Source organism: Solanum dulcamara, chromosome 10 (genome assembly GCF_947179165.1).
Source record: "Solanum dulcamara chromosome 10, daSolDulc1.2, whole genome shotgun sequence".
Lineage (NCBI taxonomy): Eukaryota > Viridiplantae > Streptophyta > Magnoliopsida > Solanales > Solanaceae > Solanum > Solanum dulcamara.
The window spans coordinates 68,612,313-68,636,728 of NC_077246.1; the positions used below are offsets into that span (position 1 = coordinate 68,612,313).

The 24,416-nt window shown below is 37.1% G+C and overlaps 2 protein-coding genes across 2 annotated transcripts; both read left to right on the forward strand.

The window, feature by feature from the left end:
- The first annotated feature begins 11,608 nt into the window (after positions 1-11,608).
- LOC129870859 (GEM-like protein 4) lies at positions 11,609-13,294 on the forward strand. The gene is made up of 4 exons (XM_055945734.1): positions 11,609-11,961; positions 12,046-12,120; positions 12,559-12,833; positions 12,918-13,294. The coding sequence occupies exons 1-4, from the start codon at positions 11,808-11,810 to the stop codon at positions 13,098-13,100; spliced, it is 687 nt and encodes a 228-aa protein (XP_055801709.1). The 5' UTR covers positions 11,609-11,807; the 3' UTR covers positions 13,101-13,294.
- Positions 13,295-16,499: 3,205 nt separating this feature from the next.
- Positions 16,500-17,968, forward strand: LOC129870773 (putative GEM-like protein 8). Its single transcript, XM_055945634.1, has 4 exons — positions 16,500-16,704; positions 16,831-16,905; positions 17,236-17,510; positions 17,595-17,968. Exons 1-4 carry the CDS (start codon positions 16,560-16,562, stop codon positions 17,775-17,777), a joined length of 678 nt encoding a protein of 225 aa, XP_055801609.1. The 5' UTR covers positions 16,500-16,559; the 3' UTR covers positions 17,778-17,968.
- The last annotated feature ends 6,448 nt before the right edge of the window (positions 17,969-24,416 follow it).

Consider the following 24,416-nt stretch of genomic DNA (forward strand, 5'->3'; position numbering starts at 1 on the left):
GGGATTGAACCGTTAAGTCAGATGCTTCCCCAAAATTATTGTCTTGACATTATAGGACTTGGTTGGATTAGATCCATGATTGGTTGATTCATTCATACCCTGGTAAAGTATGAACGGACACGGTAACAACGTCGGTTTGTTGTATTATCACTGGCTCATAAGTGATGGTTGTCGGATAAGAGAAACTCCCATATAGGTCTTGATAGTACTCTGAGTTGGATTGAGTTGAATGGTATGTGATTGGTCATGTCTAAACCATATTCTTGTTTAGACTTAGGATACTTGATTGAGTTGTTATTTCTCTCGAGTTGAGATTCCGAGTTTATTTGATGCTTCCTTGACGTTTGTCTCATTCAGCTATTTTACATACTCGTACATTCCATGTACTGACGCCATTTGGCCTGCATCATTTCATGATGCAGAGACAGGTACTAGAGATCATCAACCGATGCACCGTTGAAGATCTCCCCTCTTCCCGCTGGTTGATGAGTCCTCCTAGTCCCCGGAGGATGCCGAGATTTTCTTTATAGTATTGTTTTGTCTCTTTTATTTTGATTAGTGGTAGCCATGGGCTTGTCATTGGCACCTCCTAGATTGTTGATAGAGGCTTCATAGACTAGAGTGTAGAAATGTTGGATTGTTCATTTTGTCTAGTTTTATTCTACCTAGTTATTGATTTGATAGTTGTTTGGCCTTTGGCCCTATAATATGGATAGTATTCCTATGATTGAGTATTCCGTTGGTAAAATATGAATGAATGAAAGTGTGACTGGACCAGGTGGTTCGCTTGGAGGCCAGAAATGGCTTTCGAGTGCTGGCCACGCCTAGGGTACCCTCCCAGGGCGTGACAGAGGCTATTGACGGGGTTCAGATAGCTGCAATGTCTCAGCAAATTGCAGAACTTACATACGCATTGGCAGAATTAGAAAAAAGAAGGCTCGTGGATCAAAAAAGTATGAATGAACAAGTTGAGCAAATTAAAGAATAAGTGCTCAACCTCGCCCGTCAGCCTCCGCCCCGTTATTCAAGAAGGTCCACTCCGGATGATTACGACGATAGTGATGAATATATAACAAATAGTTCTTAGGGTTCCCTATGTTAGTTTATGAACATTTTGAATTTTTTTGTTAACTTTGAAACACTTTAAATCTTCTAAATTATGATTTTATTCATTTTAAGTGTTTAATTATGTTTGTTATTATGTATTTTGCGTATTTTATTTGTTGTTATTTGTGTTAGAATGGTCTAAATTGAATACAAGTGAAATAAATTTTGATTGCAGGTGGGCAGCAGAAACTGCAGGTTTCTACTATCAAATATATTGCAGAAAAGCGACGGACTTAAAGACCCTGTCCGTCGCTTTTCTGCAAAATTTTAAGAAGACCAGTATAAATATAGCGACGGATGGAGACTAATAGTCCGTCGATTTTTATTAAATAATTACTTTTTTAGAAAAAATAAAAAGATGGAGTCCGTCGTTTTTTCTCTCTATATTTTTTAATTAAAATAAATCGGGGGCGACGCAGTCCGTCGCTTTTTACGACCCTGTCCATCGCTCTTTCAAAAGCGTTGAGCAAAAAAGCGACGAAAGTGATTGTGTCGCTTTTCCGTTGAGTTTAACCAAAAAAGCGACACAGTCTGTTGCTTTTTTGCGTTGTTTTTTGATAGTTTTTTAGTAGTGAAGACTCTACCCCATACAACAAAATAAGTCTAACCACAACTCTAATCTACTGAACATAAGAGTTCTTGACTTTCCAAGATTCTACCCCATACAACAAAGTCAGTCAAACCACAACTCTACAAAACTTACCTTTAAAATTTAACGTTACTTGTTCATCACACAAGACTCTGGAGGCAAGCCTCCATATCATCCACATTGCACCAATACGATGTATGACATCACTGTCGCCTAAAATACTTAAAATTTTCTCTCTTGGGGATAACCAGTATATCAAGCCTCACTTCCATGCCTGCCTTATGCTACATCACTGAAATTGCACTCCAAATATTCTATTTTGTTTCTACTCAACATGGTATCCTTAGACCCCAGAATTTGTCTCTACACCTCCAACCAAATAATTACTCCGCCACAAGTTTCATCAATCAATACCGTGCCATTTGCAAATAACATACACAGTGAATATGCCACATCAATTCATCCATCACCAAGGATAATAAAAATGGGATATGTGTTGATCCCTAGTGCAACACCATCTCAACTAGAAAATGGTCTAAGTCTTCTCCCACTATTCTTACCTGAGTCGTGGCTCAATTATACACGTCCTTCATCCCTTAATGTAAGCCACCACTACACCTTTAGCCTCCCAACATCTACAAAGGACTTCACATTGGACTTTGTCATATGCCTTTTCAAGGTCAATAAACACCATATATAATTCCCTCTTTCATTCCCTATAATTCTCCACCAATCATCTTACAAGATGAGATGACAAGATAAATGGCTTCTGAGTAAGTTTGTAATATTTGGAGGGCTCAAATTGTGACACCCTAGAAAATGTTTCGCAAAGACTCGAACATTTCTTCACGTGTGGGTAGGCTCGGACCGGAGGACTTTTAATTCTACACATAAGTTAGAATTAATTCCTAAGTATTTGAAGTGTGTTAGATGTGTTTAGGGGTCATGAGGGATATCTAACACCAAGTCGAGTCCAAAGAACTCCAATCGATTAAGTTTTCGGACGAGTTAGTTTAAGGGTCAACTTCAAACGAACCTATCTTTTGATAGATGACGATCTGGGTGGCCCACGATCTATTAAATTAAAGGTCGTCGAGTCTTCTTTCCAACACCACCAAAATTTCAATTTTTGGAGTTCGGAGTCAAAAGTTATAGCCATTTTACTACAGACTAGTACAACAGAGATTTTCAGGCCTGGGTTGCAATTGCTGGAAAACTGGGCTTGGCGCCGCAGTGGCGCAATGCGCCACTATCGCTCCAGAAACATGCCTCAGTAGTTTGGGCTCTGGCACGATGCGCCACTATAAGGTGTGCAGGGTTTTCAAGGCCAATTTCCAAAACCCAGAAAATATTGGCCTTGGCGCCGTAAGGGCGCGATGCGCCACTATCGCGCCAGGTGCATTTTTGCCTATTTTTCAAAACTTTTGAGAAGGGCAATTTGGGAATTGCCCCAAATTATATATGTATCACCATATACCATTTTAGGAACATTTTTCAGCCCCCACTCTCTCTCTAGAAAAGCCCTAGGAGTTCCTCTCTCTCTCTCTTCTTCTTCTTCTCCATTTCCAACAAAAGAGTCCAAGAGCTTCAAGATTTGAGTCCTCCATTGAAGACCCAACATCAAGGTTTTCTTCAAGTCTTCACAAGGTATGTAAGGCTAATCTAAAATATGGATTTAGTTCTTCCATATGCCCATAGATGTGTTGGATAGGAGTTGTGAAAGAGTTGAACCTTCTAAGAAGGTTTTCTTGAAAGTTTTCCTAAACTATAGAATGTTTTTAAGTACTATTAGTTGATTGATGTTTTTAATGACTTGAGTTACTAAATAGTTATCTTTTATATTATTGATTTCAAATGCACCTTTGTATATAGATTTATAGATGTTGACGATATTCTTGAGTTGAGTTTTGTTGAGAGTATGGATTCATGTTTCATTCACATGAACCCAAGATGAAATTTCTTTGGTCATAATTTGTCTTGAGTTGAGGTGGATGGTTTTTTGTATATATGTATTGATTGGAATGAAAAGAATGAATTGGATAGTTAAGAATGTCCTTTTGCTTCCATAAATTGAACATAGAACTAAAATAAGGATCTTGGAGTAGATGTTTGACGATTGATGTGATGATGATATTTGACAATGATGTGATGATAATATTTGATGATGATGTGATGATGATGATGTTTGATGACGATGTGAATAATGGTATTTGACGATGTTGTGTGATGAAGTGGATTGGAGTCTAATGTGATTTGTGGTATGTGATGTGCATAATTTGAGTTGATTGGAGTCTTACGAATATTTTGAAAATAAATAATCTTTTGAGAAAGAGTTTTAAATAAATGTTTTTTTTGAACATTTTTGCATAAATTATTTATGCACAATTTTGAGTTTTAAAGGATGATTATTTTCATCTACGATTTAAAAAGAGTTTGAGCATGATTTGAGTTTGAGAAGTCTTTTAAATATTTTTGAACATGAGTATTTGGAGTATAAATGAGTTGAGCATTATTTTCCTTAAAAATGTAAATTTTGAGATTTATATAGATTTTTAAAGAGAAGAGTTTGATGATTGGAGATGAGTCGATTTGAAAGAGGGTCCAATGAGGCCAGATTTGATTGAATTTTGAAGAGAGTCCAATGAGGCCAGATTTGATTGAGTTTTGAAGAGAGTCCAATGAAACTAAATAAGTTGATTTGAAAGAGTCCGATGAGGCTAAATGAGTATTTTAAATATTTTACTCACTTAATAACTATGCGTGTATTGAGTCTTGGGAGGAGTATTGAGCACCGAATTGGGTAAGAGTATAGTCCATACTCGAATCCCATAAACTACGCCGCCAACGTAGGAAGGGATTGTACCTGTCAGATGTTTCCCTATTTTATTGTCCTGAAATGATAGGACTTGATTGATTGACGGATCCATGATTGGTTTGAGTTGTTCATACCTTGGCAAGTATGAATGGATGGAGCAATGGCGTGACTCGTTGTGCATCACCTATATATAAGTGGTGGGATTGTTGTCGGTTAGAGAAACTCCCAAATTGAATGGTTTGTGCATGATATGATTGGTTCGATTGAGATTGGTTGATGATTGAGTTGGATTGTAAAATATTGCATAATTTATTTGCATATTTATTGAGTTGATTATTGAGTTGATTGTTGAGTTGATTATTGAGTTGATTGTTGAGTTGATTCTATATGACCAGATTAGGTGATGTGCGATGGATTGGATTATATGATATGTGATTGGATAGTGTACAATGGAAGGGTATATTATTGGATTGGATATATGATATGATTAGATTGAGTCGGATTATACATGATTGGATGGGATCGAATTGTGAATGATTTAATTGAATTATATTGTACATGATTGGATTGGATTGTATGGTATAGGATTGGTCTTTGTCAAAAAAATTGTATTCTTACCTTGGACTTATAACACTTTGATTGAGTCTTTCTTATTTTTCGGAGTTGAGATATTTGAACCAACGTTACTCTCCCTTGAGGTATGTTTCATTCTGCCATATTACATACTCGTACATTCCATGTACTGACGTCCATTTGAACCTGCATCGTTTCATGATGCAGAGACAGGTTTAGGAGATTGTTAATAGGAGCATCATCGAGGATCTATACACACTCAGCGTATTGGTGAGTCCTTCCCTACATTCGGAGGACACCGCTTATAACATTCTTGCATCGAGTTAGCCCTTTTCATTTTGGTTTGAGGTAGCCATGAACATGTCATTGGCACCAAATAGATAGTAATGATAGAGGCTTCATAGACTAGATAGTGATGGGTCGATTGAGTATTTCTATCCTTGAGTTATTTTTGTGAAACTATTTTTAAATGACAAATATTTTAGTTGATCGGTCGGCCCATGGTCTTTATTCTTTGAGTTAGATGGGTGATTTGAGTTGCCCGCTAAATTATTCTTTATTTTTTTATTTTCCGATGAATGAATGAATGAACGTATGTGTGATCAGGCTATGTGGTTCGCTTGGGAGCCAGAAATGGTTTCTGATTGCCGGTTATGTCTAGGGTACCCTCCCGGAGCATGACAAACATGGTATCAGAGCATAGAGTTCAAGTTTCTTAGGGAGTCTATGAAGCCATGTCTAGTATAGTCTTGCTTATGGGTGAATTGTGCACCACACTTATAATCAGGAGGTTATAGGACATTAAGAATTATTTCCCTTTTTTTATATTCTGAGTTCGTGCAATAGAGTTTAACTCTAGGAAAGTTCCCTTCTAATTCGTGTGTTGCTCATATCCATTCGACTACCCTTCATACTCAAGGTAGTTGAAATAGTAAGTATGAGATTCTTGTTGATGAGTTAAGATAAGGTCTTGAGGAAGTGAAGAGGCTACACAAGGATTGAGAGGAGCCGATTGTTGTGCTTAACTCTATTGATATGGGAAGATGTATTCTCATTCATATGGATCGTGTGTTGAGTCGGAGCGAGATGTATCCTAGAATCTTATCCCTACATCTTGATTCGAATGTCACCTTCGAGGGGAAAGTTGCGTATCTAAGTGACAAGTCTCACCATTCAAGGGAAGGTGGTTTGAGGTATGGAGAGCTATGGTTGATAGGATAATTATAGAGTTAGAAAGAGGGAGTTAGAGAAGTAGAACTCAAATAGGGAGAATGATGGTTGATTGAGGCCTGTAACTAGGGTGAAGTATCTATGAGATAAGTAACGAGGTGTAGAGAATGATCGTGATAGTGATAGTTTTAAGGTTTGATTCAGTAGGCTTGACATGACATATGCACGAGATTAGGATATTAACTCATGAGGAGTACGTGTCATGGAAAGAGGGGTATGTGACCCTTAAATGTAAGTAGTGAGTTGAGACTAAGTCATTTGGAGAGAAGAGGCTTAAGATATGTATATGAAACAATATAGATTTAAATGAGGTTCTAAATTTGTGAGTCGCTTTGAGTGACTAGTTAGTGCCCTTTAGTTGATGCCTTTAAGCTAAGGGGGAGATGATGGGGTAATGAGCCAAAGTAAGTCTTGAGTTTCCGATAGTGATGAGTTGGCCAAGATGATAGTGGACGGAGTTGAGCGAGAGTAGATGAGGGAGAGTGAGTGCTTCCCAATTGTGATAGTTGTGTTGTACTTGTCTAGTTGAGGATAAATGTATGGAGAAGGAGTCATATGAGACCTTGTGATGAGCAATAGATAGGTAAGAGTATGTTATTGTGTCTCCGGGAAAGAGCTCATACGATGATGAGGGTATAAGTGTTAAAGTAAGCTTAAGAACTCTTAGATATGAGTGAGGTAGTTAGAGTGATAAGCTTGAGTGTATGGTTGTCATTGTGAGAGTGATAGTAAAAAACTAATGATTGCATCTAGGGGAAATATTGGAGGTACGTGAAGGGTGTTATGAGGCTTGGAAAGGAGAGGAAGTCGGACACCGATATATTAACCTCATGAAATGGTGAAGAGGATTGGAAATGTCGCTCGTGAATTAGAATTCGACGGTTGAATATGTAGATATTTGAATGATTCGGTTGATGGGGTTTCGATGTTCTATTCGTGCCAAATGATGAGAATGATGAAGGTGATGTCCCTATTCCTGAGTTGAAATGATTTGTCTATTCTTGAGTTTGAATAGCCAATTGTCTAAATTGCTCGATTGGTTGATTCGATTGAGTTTTGATTTTTATTCGTGTCTCGAGTCCACCATTGGTTTACTCATCATTCGAGGACGAATGATCCCAAGGGGGAGATAATGTGACACCCAAGAAATGTTTTCGCAAAGACTCGAACATTTCTTCACATGTGGGTAGGCTCGGACCGGAGGACTTGTAATTCTACACATGAGTTAGGATTAATTCCTAAGTATTTGAAGTGTGTTATATGTGTTTAGGGGTCATGAGGGATCTCTAACACCAAGTTAAGTCCAAAGAACTCCAATCGATTAAGTTTTCGGACGAGTTAGTTTAAGGGTCAACTTCAAATGACCCTATCTTTTGATAGATGACGATCTGGGTGGCCCACGATCTATTAAATTAAAGGTCGTCGAGTCTTCTTTTCAATGCCACCAAAATTTCAATTTTTGGAGTTCGGAGTCAAAAGTTATAGCCATTTTACTACAGACTAGTACAACAGAGATTTTCAGGCCTGGGTTGCAATTGTTGGAAAACTGGGCTTGGCGCTGCAGTGGCGCGATGCGCCACTATCGCGCCAGAAACATGCCTCAGTAGTTTGGGCTCTGGCGCGACGCGCCACTATAAGGTGTGCAGGGTTTTCAAGGCCAATTTCCAAAACCCAGAAAATATTGGCCTTGGCGCCGTAAGGGCGCGATGCGCCACTATCGCGCCAGGTGCATTTTTGCCTATTTTTCAGAACTTTTGAGAAGGGCAATTTGGGAATTGCCCCAAATTATATATGTATCACCATATACCATTTTAGGAACATTTTTCAGCCCCCACTCTCTCTCTAGAAAAGCCCTAGGAGTTCCTCTCTCTCTCTCTTCTTCTTCTTCTCCATTTCCAACAAAAGAGTCCAAGAGCTTCAAGATTTGAGTCCTCCATTGAAGACCCAACATCAAGGTTTTCTTCAAGTCTTCACAAGGTATGTAAGGCTAATCTAAAATATGGATTTAGTTCTTCCATATGCCCATAGATGTGTTGGATAGGAGTTGTGAAAGAGTTGAACCTTCTAAGAAGGTTTTCTTGAAAGTTTTCCTAAACTATAGAATGTTTTTAAGTACTATTAGTTGATTGATGTTTTTAATGACTTGAGTTACTAAATAGTTATCTTTTATATTATTGATTTCAAATGCACCTTTGTATATAGATTTATAGATGTTGACGATATTCTTGAGTTGAGTTTTGTTGAGAGTATGGATTCATGTTTCATTCACATGAACCCAAGATGAAATTTCTTTGGTCATAATTTGTCTTGAGTTGAGGTGGATGGTTTTTTGTATATATGTATTGATTGGAATGAAAAGAATGAATTGGATAGTTAAGAATGTCCTTTTGCTTCCATAAATTGAACATAGAACTAAAATAAGGATCTTGGAGTAGATGTTTGACGATTGATGTGATGATGATATTTGACAATGATGTGATGATAATATTTGATGATGATGTGATGATGATGATGTTTGATGACGATGTGAATAATGGTATTTGACGATGTTGTGTGATGAAGTGGATTGGAGTCTAATGTGATTTGTGGTATGTGATGTGCATAATTTGAGTTGATTGGAGTCTTACGAATATTTTGAAAATAAATAATCTTTTGAGAAAGAGTTTTAAATAAATGTTTTTTTGAACATTTTTACATAAATTATTTATACACTATTTTGAGTTTTAAAGGATGATTATTTTCATCTACGATTTAAAAAGAGTTTGAGCATGATTTGAGTTTGAGAAGTCTTTTAAATATTTTTGAACATGAGTATTTGGAGTATAAATGAGTTGAGCATTATTTTCCTTAAAAATGTAAATTTTGAGATTTATATAGATTTTTAAAGAGAAGAGTTTGATGATTGGAGATGAGTTTGAGAAGTCTTTTAAATATTTTTGAACATGAGTATTTGGAGTATAAATGAGTTGAGCATTATTTTCCTTAAAAATGTAAATTTTGAGATTTATATAGATTTTTAAAGAGAAGAGTTTGATGATTGGAGATGAGTCGATTTGAAAGAGGGTCCAATGAGGCCAGATTTGATTGAGTTTTGAAGAGAGTCCAATGAGACTAAATGAGTTGATTTGAAAGAGTCTGATGAGGCTAAATGAGTATTTTAAATATTTTACTCACTTAATAACTATGCGTGTATTGAGTCTTGGGAGGAGTATTGAGCACCGAATTGGGTAAGAGTATAGTCCATACTCGAATCCCATAAACTACGCCGCCAACGTAGGAAGGGATTGTACCTGTCGGATGTTTCCCTATTTTATTGTCCTGAAATGATAGAACTTGATTGATTGACGGATCCATGATTGGTTTGAGCTGTTCATACCTTGGCAAGTATGAATGGACGGAGCAACGGCGTGACTCGTTGTGCATCACCTATATATAGGTGGTGGGATTGTTGTCGGTTAGAGAAACTCCCAAATTGAATGGTTTGTGCATGATATGATTGGTTCGATTGAGATTGGTTGATGATTGAGTTGGATTGTAAAACATTGCATAATTTAATTTGCATATTTATTGAGTTGATTATTGAGTTGATTGTTGAGTTGATTATTGAGTTGATTGTTGAGTTGATTCTATATGACCGGATTAGGTGATGTGTGATGGATTGGATTATATGATATGTGATTGGATAGTGTACTATGGAAGGGTATATTATTGGATTGGATTTACGATATGATTAGATTGAGTCTGATTATACATGATTGGATGGGATCGAATTGTGAATGATTTAATTGAATTATATTGTACATGATTGGATTGGATTGTATGGTATAGGATTGGTCTTTGTCAAAAAAATTGTATTCTTACCTTGGACTTATGACACTTTGATTGAGTCTTTCTTATTTTTCGGAGTTGAGATATTTGAACCAACGTTACTCTCCCTTGAGGTATGTTTCATTCTGCCATATTACATACTCGTACATTCCATGTACTGACGTCCATTTGAACCTGCATCATTTCATGATGCAGAGACAGGTTTAGGAGATTGTTAATAGGAGCATCATCGAGGATCTATACACACTCAGCGTATTGGTGAGTCCTTCCCTACATTCGGAGGACACCGCTTATAACATTCTTGCATCGAGTTAGCCCTTTTCATTTTGGTTTGAGGTAGCCATGAACATGTCATTGGCACCAAATAGATAGTAATGATAGAGGCTTCATAGACTAGATAGTGATGGGTCGATTGAGTATTTCTATCCTTGAGTTATTTTTGTCAAACTATTTTTAAATGACAAATATTTTAGTTGATCGGTCGGCCCATGGTCTTTATTCTTTGAGTTGGATGGGTGATTTGAGTTGCCCGCTAAATTATTCTTTAATTTTTTTATTTTCCGCTGAATGAATGAATGAACGGATGTGTGATCAGGCTATGTGGTTCGCTTGGGAGCCAGAAATGGTTTCTGAGTGTCGGTTACGTCTAGGGTACCCTCCCGGGGCGTGACACAAATTGAACAGACATCTGCCTGTAAAAGAGAATATGACTTTTCCAAAAAGTTAGAAAAAGATAGCTTGCAATATACTAGGCATTCTTTTTTTTTTCAATGTTGTTTCCTATTTTTCTAACAAAAAAATACAATTACTTTGTGTGCTTAAATTACCTTCTAAAAATACTTGGCATTTCTCTCATGATTTTTCAACAGCAAAGGTTGGTCTAAAAAAAAAATAAGTTAAGTTACTCAAAAGAAAATATATTGTTTGTCATGCATGTATATGCATGTATGGTGTGTTCCACATAAAGTCAGCATAAATGGCCTACAAAACCTGCCTTTACACCTCAAGATGAGATGACAAAAAAGGTTAGATAAGGTAACTGCATTAAAAGGAAAAGTTAATATAATCTAGAATTGTTGGCCCTTGGTAACAGATTGAAATATTTGAATGGCTACTTTTTTCCCTTTGCCTGATTTATTGAGCAACAAATCAAAGTTCATGGATGACTCATTCACGATCAAAAACCACTACTTAACTTTAATGTCATAAATCCATGTCATTATCTTGTCAACCTTGATCATACAAGACTAATAAAACTAACTTGAGATAATTTCACTATGCACCAAAAGTTTTCTCTTACTTTTAATCAACTTGTAAAAGCAGGTTACATCACAAAGCAAATCTTCCAACTCAAAAGTTGACAACACCACATGTGCACACAAATCTTCATAATAAAATAAGGAAGCATAAGATAGTTTACTGTCGTTGAAAAGACAGCTAAAAGAAGACATTTTCAAAACCTTTGCAGCAAATTGAGAAATATACTATTTTGATGACCCATAGCTGACTCATGCAACAGTTAGTAGTTAAAAGATTCATCAACCTCTCCCAAACTGCTGTGTATATATATAGTGCTGCAAGGAATGTTCTTAAACCATCAACCGAAACATAATAATATCTCAGTTACCTTCACAATAGCAATTCTCTTCAAAATCAGAAGTCACAATGAAGAACTTACTCAGTGGAAATGAGGTGGGTGTTCCCATGAGTTCAGCAGTATATTCATATGAACGGCAGCCAAACAGACTACTGTCTATTTCTGCTTGGCAAGACCATCTTCCATCTGCAACTTCAAAACACTTATCTAAAATAAAGCAAAGTGAGTATTTTCCCTCAGAAGAATAATCAACTTGTTCTTGTATTAGTTATAAAGAGTATTAATGACATGTTCTTGAATATGCAGAAAAGTCTGTGATTAGTAAGATGAACAAACTTGGAGAAAGGATGGACTGTCTTGCACAAGGCATCCGCGAACATGGTGAGCACTTATATTCATGATGAACTTTAAAAGATTAATCGACAAGTTACTTAAACAATATTTTGTTTTAAGTTGAAAACGAGTATTTAGCGGTTGAAATTGTATACGGGCATGAGTTTATTTGGAAAATAAAAGGTTGAAATATTGTGAATGAAAACCATCATCCCACTAGAAAAACATCTTAAACAAGTTTTTTAATAATTTCACTACTTCAAATATTGAAGTTCAATATTTATAAACATGGCGCCAAACATCAATTTGCAAATAATGACATCAGTATTTTCAAGTGAAATCATGTCCAAAACACAAGTGTAAATCTAAAGAACAACAGATAAAGGGAGTCAAGATGTACAAATTTTTTTGCAACAAGCACTATTTACATGTATGAAAGAAAATACTGATTGCAAAGTCCTTAATGTTTAAACTTTTGTCGTGCAGTGAGCCTTAGCCCAAAGTTAACAGAAACAGTGAAGGGAAAATTGAGCCTTGGAGCGAAAATTCTTCAAGTGGGAGGGTTGGAGAAGATATTCAAGCAGAAGTTTAGTGTTAGAAATGATGAAAAGCTATTAAAGGTTTGTCAATGCTATTTATCAACTACAGCTGGTCCAATAGCAGGACTTCTCTACATCTCTACCGATAAGATTGCTTTCTGCAGTGAGAGATCAATAAAGCTCTTATCTCCAACCGGAAAGTTGCTTAGAATCTACTATAAGGTACCACTCAGCTTCGTTTTTATTTTAACTCTTAATTTTCTAGCCACGTAAAGCATAATCTAATAGGCCAGTTCACAATTGCAGGTATCGATCCCAATAAGTAAGATAATGAAAGCAAAGGAGAGTGAAAATAGGGAAAAACAATCACAGAAGTATATACAAGTAATTACAGAGGATGATTTTGAGTTCTGGTTTATCGGATTCCTTAATTATCAAAAGAGTCTGAGATATCTGCAGAAGGCAATTTCAAGTACTTCAAGTAGCTAAGAAGATAACTACTTCTTTTTCATTTTGATTTCTAATTCGCCCATTCATCAATGAATGTACAGATCTCTTCAAACATGTAACTAGCTCCATTCCTCAATGGAGGTTTTAGAGTTTTATAGGCTTTGAGCCGTAGCTGTCAATACGAATGTATAAACTTATTGTAAAACTAATGAAGTCAGATTCATCTTTAAGGACTTGGCATAGTCATCACTTCCTATTTGACCATTTGAGTAGCAGATCGTTATGGGAACCCAAATTTGAAGTAGTGTACATTCTAACATAACAAGTTCAATGGGTAATAACAAGGAATTGTTAAATATCTAATATAAAAGAAAACAGTGACAAACTGTAAAATGCAAACTGTTACCAGATAAGGTTGGATAAATTCTTAAATGGATTAGTAACTGTAGCAAGGACATAGTAGCTAACTCCACTTATATAAATATCAAAGTAGTGCCGATTCAAATAAGATCTAAAGGGTTGGTCTTGTAAATATTCATGGGATCAAGATTGAGTGCATGGTCGTAAAAGTGCTAAGAGCAAAATACCGGTTAATTGCTACTAAATATTATTATGTGTATGGTACTCCCAGTTTGACATAATAAACCATTCAAATCTTAGGATACCGTCAACTTAGTCACGCATTAGAGGTTTTACACTGATGGAAAGTTCAAATCTATAGAAGATACTATTAGAATAGGAATAGATATATACAATCCTACTTATAATAGAAATAGGAATAGAAATAGTAGGAATAATAAATAGTATTCTACTTGGTAATGGATTGTATGGTAGTGTTGATAAATAGGGTCTCAGTGTAATAATGTAGATACACAATTCAATAATATTTTTATCCTAGATTTCTCACATGGTATCAGAATCAGGTTAAAAATGGGTGTTTATCTTGGCAGGTTCAGTATAGCCGCTACCCATTTGACAGTAATGAAGATTTTTGTTGGAGAAATTTTTTCGTCGAGGCATAGATTTAATAGAGGAGATTACGGAGAGGAGATGCAACCTGTTGAAAATTATGTGAAGAAGGCAGAGCAAATTTATTTTGTCAAAAATTCAAGCCAAAGGGAGAATTATTGGGTGTTTGCCCTAATTTTCTTACCATAATTGGGTTTCCTTTTCCTAAAAGGAAAACACAAAGTCTCCATATATGGCTGGTCTTTTTTCTTGTATGAAAAGATTTATAACTCTATAAATAAAGGCACAATCCTTCAAACTTTCTAAGTTGGTAACATTCACGATGTAGTCTTAGGGGCTTGAAGAGTTTTATTTAGGAGAAGAATTTGTGAGACACAAGTATTACGTTAACACATGTGTGAATCTCTTTTTATTCTGAGTGAATTTTTTGGGGTTATTTCTCTCAATATTGTGTATTCTTTTTTATATAGTGGATTGTTCATCTCCTCTTGTGGATGTAGGTCGATTAACTGAACCACGTCAAATGTTTGTGTCTCTTTTGGTATATTTCTCGATGATCTTCTTACTCATGGACTCATGGTCATTCGAGGTTTGCTTTGCTAGCTTACGCATGACACTCAATTATTTTGGTCATAACAAGTGGAGTCTGTATGTTTTTCTCCACGCTGATCTTGAGGAAGAAGTCTATATGGAGCAACCACCTAGTTTTGTTGCTCGGGGGAAGTCTGGTAGCCTTGTATGTCAATTGTGTAATTCACTCTATGGTCTGAAACAGCCTTCTCAAGCTTCATTTAGGAAGTTCAACATTGTAATTTTATCACTCTATGTTTTATCGACATTATGCATCAAATTCACTATTTCATGAGAAGACTAAGCACATTGAGATTGACTGACATTATGCATCAAATCCAGTATTTCATGAGATTTCATTGAGATTGATTGTCAATTTTGTGAAGTCGAGTGATCAACTTGCCAATATTTCACCAAGCCCCTCATCGGTCCTCGTATTAATTACATTTGTAACAAGCTAAGTACCTATGACTTGTATGCACTAGCTTGAGGGGAGTGTTAGAATAGGAATAGGTATATACAATCCTACTTAGAATATAAATAGTAATAGAAATACGAATAATAAATAGTATTCTACTTGGTAAAGGATTGTATGGTAATGTCTATAAAAAGGGTCTCTGTGTAATAATGTAGATACACATTTCAATAATATTTTTATCCTATATTTCTCAAAGATACTTTCTGGTATGTATGATTTTATGAGATATATTACAAATTATTGGGGGATTGTTGAGTAATTAGTTTGTAACATTTGAATGGCTTAAATTGAACAGACCCATGTGTTCGTGAGAGAAAAGACGATTTTTTAAAAGTCATCTCGCAAGTTCTATAAATATAAGGACTCTCGTGAAGTAGCGTAAGTTTGCTTGCAATGTACCAGACTTTCCTAAAGACAATTGCTTGGATTCCCCTAAAAAATATATGGCAAATATCTCAACATGCACAATGAATTTGACATGAAAAATTTAGGAGTGAACTGAATAAACCATGCCAAGTTTAGAAGAAACTAAACAGGATGTGACTGTAGAGAAACATGGCCATGAATGGAATTCACGAGTCGTTTTGCATATAAAAGGAAAAAAGGTCGTTGAGGGTGAATTAAACTACCTTACTAATTATGACAAGATGACTTCAAAATGGAAAGCTTTCCCTTACTTTTACTCAACTTGTGAAAGTAGGTTACATCACAAAGCAGATCTGCCAACACAAAAGTTGAAAACACCACATGTACACACAAATCTTCATAATAAAATAAGGCAACATGAGATTTAGTTTACTGTAATTGAAAAGAAAGCTAAAAGGATACATGTTTTAAAACCTTTGCAGCGAATTACGGAATATACTATTTTTATGAAGTAAAAATATATGTGCAAGATCAAAATATATGTATAAAAATTAATTTTTGACCTACATATATGTGAAGTAATGATTTTCAAATAAGATTTAAAACATATGTATAACAAGTGTTGGACCCTGCGTATAGCGGAAGTTTTAGTGCACACAGTATAATTTTTTGACAACTACCACTTTTCAATCTATGTGAATCTATCACTGCTACTTAATTTCGACCAAAACAAGTGTTGGGTAATTCTGTCCATTACAACTTAGGTAGATAGAAAGAAATCCCTAACTTTCTTTTATTTTTCCTGAAATTTGAACTCTGATTTTCCGTGATTTACACCCACCAGCATAAACTAATTAATGGACTGAAAGCAAAGGGGAAAAAGAAAGAATAGAAACCAGAGGTTGAACATGCACAGCACTTTGACAAAGTAAATTCTAAAAAAAGCAAGATCTTTTTTGCTTATTTCTGATGACCAATAGCTGACTCATGCAACAGTAATCAACTTTTATATATATATAGTTCTGCAAGGAATGTTTTTAAATCATCAACCAAAACATAATAATATTTCAGTTACCTTAACAATACAGCAATCCTCTTCAAGATCAGAAGTCGCAATGAAGAACTTAATTGGTGGAAATGTTCCCATGAGTTCAGCAGTATGTTCATTTGAAAGGCAGCCAAAAAGACTACTATCCCTATCTTCTTGCCAAAACCATATTCCATCTGCAAATGCAAAAATCTTACCTAAATCAAAGCAACGTGAGTATTTTCCCCGTCTCTTGATGAAGAATCAACTCGATAATGTAGTAGTTCTAAAGAGTACTATTTAATGGCCCTTGAAAAGAAGAGATCACTGAGATTGAAAATTAATTTTTGAATATGCAGGAAAATCTGTGATTAGTAAGATGAACAAACTGGGAGAAAGGATGGATTCTCTTGCACAAGGCATCCGTGAGCATGGTAAGCATTTACATTTGAAATTAGAAATTGAAAGAGAGTATTTTGCCTTTGGAAATAAACAGTTGAATTTTTGTGATTGAAAACCAAATACTCCTCAGGCAAATTTTTCAATATTTGACGAGTGTTATCTGCATAATACTGATGGCTAAACTTCAACTTGCAAATAATGAAGTTAGTATTTGAAAGTGAAGTCACGGCCAAACATAATTGTACACCTAAAGAACACATATAAGTGAGTCATTAAGTGCTAAGATTCATGTAAAGAAGCACTTGTTACATATATATACAATACAAAGTATTGATTCTAAAGTCGCAGCTATAATTATGCAGTGAGCCTAAGCCCAAAGCTAACAGAGACTGTAAAGGGAAAATTGAGCCTTGGAGCAAAAATTCTTCAAGTAGGAGGGTTGGAGAAGATATTCAAGCAGAAGTTTAGTGTTAGAGATGATGAAAAATTATTGAAGGTTTCTCAATGCTATTTATCAACTACAACTGGTCCAATAGCAGGCCTTCTCTACATCTCTACCGATAAGATTGCTTTCTGCAGTGAGAGATCAATAAAGCTCTTATCTCCAACTGGAAAGTTGCTTAGAATCTACTATAAGGTACCACTCTGCTCCGTTTTTCTTCCAGCTCTTAATTTTCTAGCCACGTAAAGCATAATCTAATAGGCCAGTTCACAATTGCAGGTGTCGATCCCAATAAGTAACATAATGAAAGCAAAAGAAAGTGAAAATAGGGAAAAACCATCACAGAAGTATATACAAGTAATTACAGAGGATGATTTTGAGTTCTGGTTTATGGGATTCCTTAATCATCAAAAGACTGAGAGATGTCTGCAGCAGGCAATTTCAAGTACTTCAAGCAGCTAAGAAGATAACTACTTTTTTTTCTCATTTTGATTTCTAATACGCCCATTCATCAATGTAAAATGTTGATGCAAAACCGAATGTACAGATCTTTTCAAACTTGTAATTAGCTCCATTGCTCAAATGTATAGCTGTCAACACAAATGTATAGACTTATTGTAAAACTAATGCAGTCAGAAGGCTAATTCATCTTTTGGGACTTGCAATAGTCATCACTTCCTAAGAGAACATTTGAGTAGCAGATCATAATGCTCCTCGAGAAGCATATTTAAAATATTATGTTAAGTTCGCAACAAAGGGAGCCCCCCTTGATAATAGAAACACAATATCAGACTTTAACAGATAACAAAAGTAAGAAACTAAATGTATAAGACTAATACTAAGACCGACACGGTGCTCCAGACTACCACCAAGCCTAATCCCGTCGAAAAAGCAAGACAATGCTCCACTGCCTACTAACCATTTATCTTAATCTGCAACCTTCATACCCTTCTATCTAAGGTCAAATCTTCATAAGTTGCACCATGTCCTGTATGATCGCCTCTCCTCAATACTTTTTATATCTACCTCTACATCTGCTCGTACCTACTATATCAAACTTCTTACACCTCCTTACTGGGCCATCTACTTTTCACATGCCCAACCATATTAGTCTTGCTTCTCTCATCTTGTCCACCATTGAGGCCACTAACACCTTGTCCCCGATATCGTCATTCCTAATTTATCGCTCATAGTATGCCCGCACATCCATCTCAACATCCTCATTTTCGCAACTTACATTTTTTGGACATGAGAGTTTTTGACTGACCAAGACACAGTCATCCCCATACAACAAAGTCAGTCTAACCACCACTCTATAGAATTTAACTTTAAGTTTTAAGGGGACCTTCTCATCACACAAAACTCTAGAGGCAAGCCTCCATATCATGTACGTCGCACTAATACGATGTGTGACATCATTGTCGATTGCTCCATTTCCTTGGATAAAAGACACAAGATAATTAAAATTTTCTCTCTTATGAATAGCCTGTATATCAAGCCTCACTTTCATGCTTACCTCATACTACATCACTTAAATTGCAATCCAAATATTTTGTTTTGTTCCATCTCAACATGGACCCTTTAGACTCTAGAGTTTTTATCTACGCCTCCAACAAAATGTTTACTCTGTCACGAGTCTCATCAATCGGTACTATGTTATTTGCAAATAACATACACCATGACACTTCACAATGAATATGGCGCACCAATTCATCCATCAACAAGGAATATAAAAATGGGTTAAGTGTTGATCCCTAGTGCAACACCATCTCGACTAGAAAGTGCTCTGAGTCTACTCCCACTGTTCTTACCCGAGTTTTGGCTCTATTATACAAGTCACCAGTACACCTTTAACCTCCTGATATTTACATAGGACTTCCCTCAAGACTTTGCCGTATGCCTTTTCTAGGTCAATAAACACCATATGCAAGTCCCTCTTTAATTCCCTATACTTCTCCACCAATCATGTCACAAGATGAATAGCTTCTAAGTAAGTCTGTAATATTTAGATGGCTTAAATTGAACACACATTTGTCTGTAAAAGAGAATGATTTTTTTGAAAAGTTAGCGTACGATAGCTTGCAATATACTAGGCGCTCAATCTTTTTCAATGTTGTTATCTATTTTTGTAACAGAAAATACAATTACTTTTTGCGCTTAAATTACCTTCTAAAAATACTTGAAATTTCTCTCATTATTTTTCCAAGGAAAAAGTTGGTCAAGAAGAAAATAAGTTAAATTACTCAAAAACATTAAATCATTTGTCATGCATGTATGGTGTGCTCCACATAAAGTCAGCATAAATGGCCTACAAATCTTGCCTTTACACCTAAAGATGATATTAAAGAAAAAGGTAAGATAAGGTAACTTCCTTAAAAGATAAGTTAATATAATCTAGAACTGTTGGCCCTATGTAACAAGTTTAAATATTTGAATGGCTACTTTTTTCCCTATGCCTGATTTATTGAGCAACAAATCAAAGATCATGGATGACTCATTCATGATCAACAACCACTACTTAAATTTAATGTCATCAATCCGTATCATTATTGTGAGAAATATAGGAGAAAAATATTATTGAATTGTGTAAAAACAATGTTACACAAAGACCCTATTTATAGACACTATAAAACAATATAAAACAATCATTTCCCAAGTAGGATACTATAAACTATTCCTAATTCTATTCTTATTCTAAGTAGGATTGTGTACATCTATTCCTATTCTAACACTCTCCCTCAAGCTGGTGCATACAAATCATATGTACCTCGCTTGTTACAAATATAATTAATACGAGGACCGGTGAGGGACTTGGTGAAAATATCTACAAGCTGATCATTTGACTTCGCAAACTTTGTAACAATATCTCCTGATAACATCTTTTCTCTGAAAAAGTGACAATCAATCTCAATGTGCTTAGTCCTCTCAAGAAACACTGGATTTGATGTGATATGAAGGGCGAGCAACCACACTTTGTTTTTTACTTTCCACGACACCAAATTACCTCCTACTAAAACACAATATTCGGATGTAGAACGTCTATCAGAAGGTGATCCTACCTAATTAGCATCTGTATATCCGGTAATATGCTCATAGCCATGATCCTCGAAGAGTAGTTATCACGCCCCGGGAGGGTACCCTAGGCGTGGCCAGCACTCGAAGGCCATTTCTGACCTTCGAACGAATCACCTGGTCCAATCACACATTAATTCAATCACATTCTCTTAGCGGAAAACTCAATCAATGATATACTATTCATAATATGGGGGCCGAAGGCCAAACATCTTCAACATAACAAAACAATATAATAAGACTCCTAAAAAATAACAGTTCCGTCACGCCCCGAGAGGGTACCCTAGACGTAACCGGCACCCGAAGGTCATTTCTGACCTCCGAGCAAACCACCTGGTCCAATTACTCATTCGTTCATTCACATTCTCTTAGTGGAACTCAATTAATGAAATACTTTTCATACTATAAGGGCCGAAGGCTAAACATTTACAACCCAACAAGAATAGTAAATTAAGACTCCTTAAGATAACAATTTAATCCTCCCCACACTCCAGTCTACGAAGCCTCTATTCAAGTCTAAAAGGTGTCAATGACAAGCCCATGGCTACCAACAATCTAAATAAAAGAAGAGACAACAAAACTGTACAAGAAGGCCCAATATCCTCTGGGAACTAGGAGGACTCACCGGCTAGCTGGAAGTGTATGTGGATCTTCAACGGAGTGCCGGTTGATGATCTCTAATACCTGTCTCTACATCATGAAACGATGCAGTCCAAATGGCGTCAGTACATAGAATGTACGAGTATGTAAAATGGCTAGATGAAACCACATTAAGAAAACATCAATATCAACTCACGACCTCAACTCATACATGTATACATCACAACTCACTCAATGTCCTAAGTCCAACAAGAATAGTTTAGACAGGACTAACTCATAAGCCACTTAACTCAACTGACTCGGAGCACTACCAAGGCCTAAATGGGAGTTTCTCTTAACCGATAACCATTACCTATGAGCCGGTGATAGTACAACAATTCGACGTTGTTGCCACGTCCGTCTATACCTTGCCAGGGTGTGAACGCCTCTCTAATCATGAGTACCATCGATTAGTCAAGTCCTATCATTTCAGGACAATACAAATAGGAAACATCCGACTTTAACGGTTCGATCGCACAGGAAGCATCCGACTTTAACGGTTCCAATCCCTCGGGAAGCATCCGACTTTAACGGTTCCATCCCTACCTACGTTGGCGGCGTAGTTTCTGGGGTTCGAGTATGGACTATACTCTCACCCGCTTCGGTGCTCGATACTCCTCCCATGACTCTATGCTCACAAGACTCCTCGAATCATCTCAAACAAGCCCTCACGGCTAGTTTTATGTGGTACAATACCACCTCATCAACTCGGTTCTTATTTGCAATTCAATTGAGGCACAATGACAAGTCTCATTTAGGACCTTGTCCACTTGCCAATTCCTTCCTCATATCAACTCAATCAAGCCTCCTCTATATGAACATTTATGACATCTCCTCAAGATTTAACACAACTCTATGACTTTAACTCAACCATTCAAATAGAATAGCGCATTTAAGGAAATTGACTTAAACAACATATTCACATGGCTAAAGAGATCAACAAAACATAACAACAATTCATTTCCATCAATTCATACTAATCATGAAGAAATTTTAAGGACTTCTTGGCTCAATAACTTCAATACATATAGCATTATATAAATAGGAGACAAAGTTCATATAGACATACACCATACCAAGAACTCTATTTTTTTCATGAATATCTAACCTCAAGCAAGAGTAGGGCAAATGGGTGAACTTAGCCCATGTTTTGGATAGCCTTACATACCTTGTTTGAAGACTTTGAAGGGACCTTGATGTTGGGTCTTCAATGGGGGACTCAAATCTTGAAGCTCTTGGACTATTTTTGTTGGAAATGGAGAAGATGAAGAAGAGAGAGAGAGAGAAGCTCCTAGGGCTTTTTAGAGAGAGAGTGGTGGCTGCCAAATGGGTTCCCAAAAGACCAAGGGTTACATATATATAATTTGGGTAAGTTCCCAAATTGCCCCTCCTCAAAAGTTCTGAAAATAGGCTAAAACGCCCTTGGCGCGATAGTGGCGCGTCGCGCCCTTACAGCGCCAAGGCCAATCACGCCTAAAACTTGCACAACTTTTAGTGGCGCATCGCGCCAAGGACTAAACTACTGAGGCATGTTTCTGGCGCGTCGCGCCCCTACAGCGCCAAGCCCATTGTTCTGAATTCTGGGAATTTGGCCTAAAAACCCTGCACAACTTTTAGTGGCACGTCACGCCAGGGACCAAACTACTGAGGCATGTTTCTGGCACGATAGTGGCGCGTCGCGCCCCTACAGCGCCAAGCCCATTGTTCTGAATTCTGGGAATTTGTCCTGAAAACCCTGTACAACTTTTAGTGGCACGTCGCGCCAGGGACCAAACTACTGAGGCATGTTTCTGGCGCGATAGTGGCGCGTCGCGCCCTTACAGCGCCAAGGCCATTTCCCCAGCAGTTACAATCCAGGCCAAAAATGAATTTCCTGTCGTGCTAGTTCATCTTAGGATCGTCATATCTTTTGACTCCAAACTCCAAAGTTCACATTCTTGGTGGCGTTGGAAAGAAGACTCGACGACCTTTAATTTTATAGGTCGTGGGCCACCCAGACAGATGTCCTTCCAAAGGTAGGGTCATTAAAAGTCGACCCTTACATGAACTAATCCTAAACTTAGCCACGACGGATCCTTTGGACTTAGCTCGGTCCTAGGGGTCCTCAATGACCCCACATCACCTCCAACGCTCTTAAATTCCTCAGGGACTCATCTTAACTCAAGCACATACTTCGAAATAAATACAATGGGCCCCACACGTATACAAAGAAGGCCCAAATCTCAGGAAAATTTTGAGGGGTGTTACATTATCTCCCCTTGGGATCATTCGTCCTCGAATGACGGGCAACCAAGAATGGACTCGGGGTACAAATCATAATCAAAGCTCAGTCATTCAATCAATTATTAATCAAGACTCGAAATGCATAAATAAATTCAATGTCGAGAAAAAGGACATTACCTTCGACAACCTCCTTGGTAGGCACGAATAGATGTGGATATTTGGATTTCATGGCTTCCTCCGCTTCCCACGTGGCTTCCTCAACAAATTGATTCCTCCACAAAACCTTGACTGAGGCGACTTCTTTGTTCCTCAATTTGCGGATTTGGCGATCAAGAATTTGGATTGGGACCTCCTCATAGGATAAGTTATCCTTAACTCCAATGCTGTCAATGGGGACTACCAACGAGGGATCGCCCAAGCACTTTTTCAGCATTGAAACATGGAACACCGGATGAATAGAAGCTAGCTCTGAGGGTAAGTCCAACTCATACGCAACACTCCGACCCGCCTCAAAATTTGGTGCGGACCAATGTATCGAGGATTAAGTTTCCCCTTCTTCCCAAACCTCATGACTCCCTTCATGGGTGACACTTTCAAATACACCCAATCATCTACCTCAAACTCTAAGTCTCTCCTCCTCTCATCGGTGTACGATTTTTGGCGACTTTGGGCTGTCTTTAGCCTCTCTCGGATAATTCGTACCTTCTCCATGGCTTGGTGAACGAGGTCAGGCCCAATCAACTCGGCTTCACCAACTTCAAACCACCCAATGGGCGATCTACACCTCCTCCCATACAAGGCTTCATAAGGAGCCATTTGAATACTTGCATGATAGCTATTGTTATATGCAAACTCTATGAGAGGCAAGTGATCATCCCAATTTCCCTTGAAGTCAAGCACACACGCCCTCAACATATCTTCCAATATCTGAATGGTGCGTTCTGCTTGGCCATCTGTTTAGGGATGGAAGGCTGTACTCAAGTTCACCCTTGAACCTAATCCCTTCTGAAAGGATTTCCAAAATTTGGAAGTGAATTGAGCTCCTCTGTCTGAGATGATAGACAAAGGGACCCCATGCAATCTGACGATCTCCTATATATACAACCTTGCATAATATTCTGCGGTATCAGTAGTCTTAACTGCCAAGAAGTGAGCTGATTTCGTCAT